Below are 4,456 nucleotides of genomic sequence, written 5' to 3' on the forward strand. Positions count from 1 at the left end.
TATAGTAGTGTAACTACTATGATAGAATCTCTAAATTGGGTCACTCTAAGAGAACGCCGTAAGTTTGCTAGATTATCCTTCTTCCATGATATTGTACACAAAGCTAGTGTAGTAAATATACCACCACATTTTCTGAGGACAACTAGACACACTCGCCACCACCATCCACTTCACTTTATCCACCCAAGCGCAAACACCACAGCATATCAAAATAGCTACTTTCCAAGAACTATAATTGATTGGAACTCATTATCAACCTCATTAATTGAAATCACTGATAAGAAATTATTTCTAGATAACATTTGTAGCTAACTAAATAGCTAATTGTACATATGTTCCCCCTTGTAATCCCCCTTCCCCCTGGGCATAATCAGTAAACACTGCCTGCCCAGTAATAATAGTAGGACATGCGTTGCGCGCCGCTTGATTTAATTGATTATTGCCATCACGTGAGTCTCAATGCTTGCAGTACAAAACTGGGATTCACTGGAGCTTAGTGGATATTTAGATAGCACTTTACATAAACTACAAGGGTAGCTATCTACTTTGTGGTAAGAGCCCGCCTAGCTGGCGAAATAGCCTGAGTGTTTCGCGTGCCTAGATACAGCTAGGCATAACAAACAGGGACAAAGTAGCTCTGTAAAGTTTATCATATGCGAAGCACTGTCTAAAGATCTACTGAGTCATAGTGAATTTCAGTGTTTGTTGGTTTTGTATTACGACTATTGAGACTCACGTAAAACTGAATTCCAAATGCAATTGAAGTAGCTAAGTGGCGCGCACGCATGTCCTACTTCCTCTGCAAATCTCGAGGCAAATCTACAATGAATTCAGTACAGCGCGGATTATCAGCGCGGATTATACTGAATGATTCTAATGTATTGCGCAAGTCATACATTAACGCAGTCCGTAGGCAAATATGGCGATGCCACGCCCAAGCCACGCCCAATGAAGCTGGTGGATATAGCTATACTACAAATTTGTTGATGCTTCACCAGATCGGTACGTTTGCAAAATTTGTTATCTTCCCAGTTGTTGCCCTTACCTAAACGCTAGTTGTAAAGATGTTTTTTTGGTAAGTCTAAACACTAAATGCTAAGGGCTTGTCTAAGGAAGTGTCTACCTCTACTGAAAGCTCTTGTCCAGTTTGTCGTGATAAAGAGTTTATTCCCAATAAACAACTTGATCAAGAAGTTAAGCTCTTCATGTGATGTGTGCTAATAAGGAGATAGGCTGTGAGTGGCAGGGTAAACTGAATGACATCAACAATTGCATTGGAATCGGCACCACTTGTCAATTTGAGGATGTGAAGCGTTCCAGTGAGTGTGGAAATATGTTACAACAACAGCATCTGATCAGACATGTCAAAAATGAGTGCTCACGTCGAATAGTTGACTGTCAATATTGCTACATTCCTGGAGAACATTGGTTGATTGAGGGAGAACACAAGAAGCATTGTCCTAAGTATCACCTACCTTGTCCCAACCAATGTGAGATAGAAAGTATCCTTCATGAAGACATGAAAGCACACAAACAGAATTGCCCACTTGAAAAGGTTGCATGTTCAAATGAATGTGGGATGATATTGCAACGATGCTATCTGACTCTTCACATTAAAGAAAGGTGTTCACGTCGTAAGGTCAAATGTATATACTGCCACATTACAGATGAATATTGGTTTATTGAGGAAGATCACAAGGATCACTGTCCCAAGCTTCCTTTACCATGTCCCAACAAGTGTAAGGTAGGGAGTGTCCATCGTGAAGATATGGAAGCACACGTGAACGAGTGTCCTCTTGAGATGATCCAGTGTGAGTATCACAGCATAGGTTGTAAAGCAAAGATGACCCGTGCAAGTAAAAGAAAACATGAGGAAGAGAACACAGAAGAGCATTTACTCATGACTAAACGTAAACTAGCCAAAACAGAATCTGAATTAACATCCACAGAAACTAGACTTACAAGTCTTGAGGTTATGGTTCATCGTCTGATCAACAGTACAGGATCTTCCAATAGGCTTATTGACTCCTCACAATGGTCTAATCATTTAACAACCATGGCAAAAAGAGTTGCAGTGACTCAGATATGTCCAGTGACTGTGAAAATGTCAAAGTTCTCCGAAAACAAAGAGAGGGAAGTTGCATGGTATAGTGATCCATTCTTCTCACAGAGCAAAGGTTACAAAATGTGTCTGCGTGTCGACGCTGCTGGTGTAGGTGACGAGAAAGGTACTCACCTGTCAGTGTTCCTGTACCTCATGAAGGGTCCATATGATGATGAGCTAAGATGGCCACTAAGGGGAAAGTTTGAGTTTGAGTTGTTGAACCAGATCAGCGACTGTTACCATTACTCAATGACAATAACCTGTGAATTAAGAGCTGGACCAGGTACCAGTGTAACCAGTAGAGTCACCAGTAGTAATAGAGCTTTTAATGGTTGGGGACTTCCAGACTTTATTTCTCATGCATACCTGAACAAGGTCACTCACACATGTCAGTATCTCAAAGATGATTGCATCTTCCTACAAGTTAGCAAGCTGTAGTAACATTTTGGAACAGCCTCAGGACCACAATTTTGAAGATTAATACAAATTTTGTACACATTTATATGAGCGTATTATTACAATTTTGTTTATATTAGAAATGTATAGCTCTTCTAGAAATAGAATTGAGCACGATATACAATGAAACCTTCAGTTACCTATTTGCTAGTGCTGCTGCAGCATTATAGTTTATTTACTCAAATATCACCGACTAAAAAGAAAAGCTACTTTGTAGTATATAAATTGGAGTATAGTCTATTGATTAGTTTACATAGAGCAGTCATGCACTTTACAGTAACAGAAATGGTCAAGTGATTACGATTCATCATTACCTGATCAAGAAGGAACTTCATTTCATATGCAAAATTTAATTATCTATCTGCTTGTAGTACCTAGGGACTATAACCATTAGCTGTGTTGTTAAAAGTGCAGTTGCAATTGTAATAGCTGTTTGTTGTGACTTACAGCTACACATCAGAGAGGCGTGTATGCATAAACGGCAAACTGTTCATTATAATGTAGCTATATGTAGTGATTATGATGTACATGGGTGTGCAGAAATTGCAGACCGTGGCATAATAAAATGAAAAGAAAAGGGAGAGGTAGCCAGTCCATAATTACTGTTGAGGGATAAATAACTATGTCTATAGGAACCATGCATGCATTAGATTGGCATGGTATTAATTGATGTACTGAACTCTCCACAGGGTGATTTGTTTGTAAGTGAACTCTCTACTGGGTGACCTGTTTGCAGGTGAACTCTCTACAATCTACAGCCCCATGCACGAGTATGAGGATAAGTAGAGCAATAAATGACTGGAATAGCCTATACCTGTTACAACAATCGAATCTCCTACTGTTGATCAGTTTTTAGCTAAATTATGTATGTGATTTATTGCTTAAAGATGATTTTTGTATGTAACTTATTCTGGGCTGGTCCCTGGAAATATCAGTAACTGTCTGTCCAGTAATAATAAAAATAAGTGGACATATGTAAGATTTGATTACTTTCCTTCCTTCCCTTAAGTTCCCTAGTAAATTTAAAATAATTCTGAGCATTGATATTCCAGTTCTATAGTCTTAACTGGGGTCTGGGGAAGGGAGGGTAGTAGGGAATAAATGATAGGCATAACTTTAGGCGAAAATCTTAAAGATTTAAATGTAGCTATGTACACCAGCACTGTGAATATGCAGGAATGTCTCATAGAGTTCATAATTATGCTATACATGATTTTTCCCTTCAGCAGAAGGAACTTGTCATAAGACAAAGTGAAAAGGAGCTGTTTGCATGCATTTTCTTCCTTAATGTTCCCACAACATAGTACAGCCTTTAAACCAGAATCAGTTATATTGATTTATTGCTTTAAACAATGTATCTTTTACCAAGTCCTTTTAGAGACTTGTACATATAGTTATGTACATTAAATTATATAAAACTCTCTGAGATGTATGCACAATGAATGAAATATTGAGTCTATATCTATCTTCAGATAGCAGTTTAAAACTTTTGATATTTTGCATTGTGGCAATGCAGTGGGACCATATTACTATCTGAGGGATTTGTTGTATAGATACTTATCACTCAAATTAATTATTCATGACATAAATAAATTTATGTGTTCATAGTATATTTTGTTACAAGTGCAAATTGTAGCAAAATGCACTACTGGTGATTTGGTGTACACCCCAACAATTGCCTTGTATGGGTGATTGATTACCCGGCAAGGGCTATTAACTTACTACGGATCAGAGTGTTGCATATTAGCTGTAACAGAGGCCATTCGGTATACATATCAGAGAAAGCCCTCAGTAAACAATTACATAAGTACTATAATTACAAAGTGGGAGTTTTTAACTGTTTAAATGTTTCAAGATCAGTGTTGAAATGTAGACTATATTGTTGGTGACAGTGAT

At 38.0% G+C, this 4,456-nt stretch overlaps 1 protein-coding gene across 1 annotated transcript; it reads left to right on the top strand.

The window, feature by feature from the left end:
- Positions 1-912: 912 nt before the first annotated feature.
- On the top strand, positions 913-2,699 carry LOC136263720 (TNF receptor-associated factor 4-like). Its single transcript, XM_066058352.1, has 2 exons — positions 913-1,002; positions 1,057-2,699. Exon 2 carries the CDS (start codon positions 1,211-1,213, stop codon positions 2,540-2,542), a length of 1,332 nt encoding a protein of 443 aa, XP_065914424.1. The 5' UTR covers positions 913-1,002; positions 1,057-1,210; the 3' UTR covers positions 2,543-2,699.
- The last annotated feature ends 1,757 nt before the right edge of the window (positions 2,700-4,456 follow it).

Source organism: Dysidea avara, chromosome 8 (assembly GCF_963678975.1).
Source record: "Dysidea avara chromosome 8, odDysAvar1.4, whole genome shotgun sequence".
NCBI lineage: Eukaryota > Metazoa > Porifera > Demospongiae > Dictyoceratida > Dysideidae > Dysidea > Dysidea avara.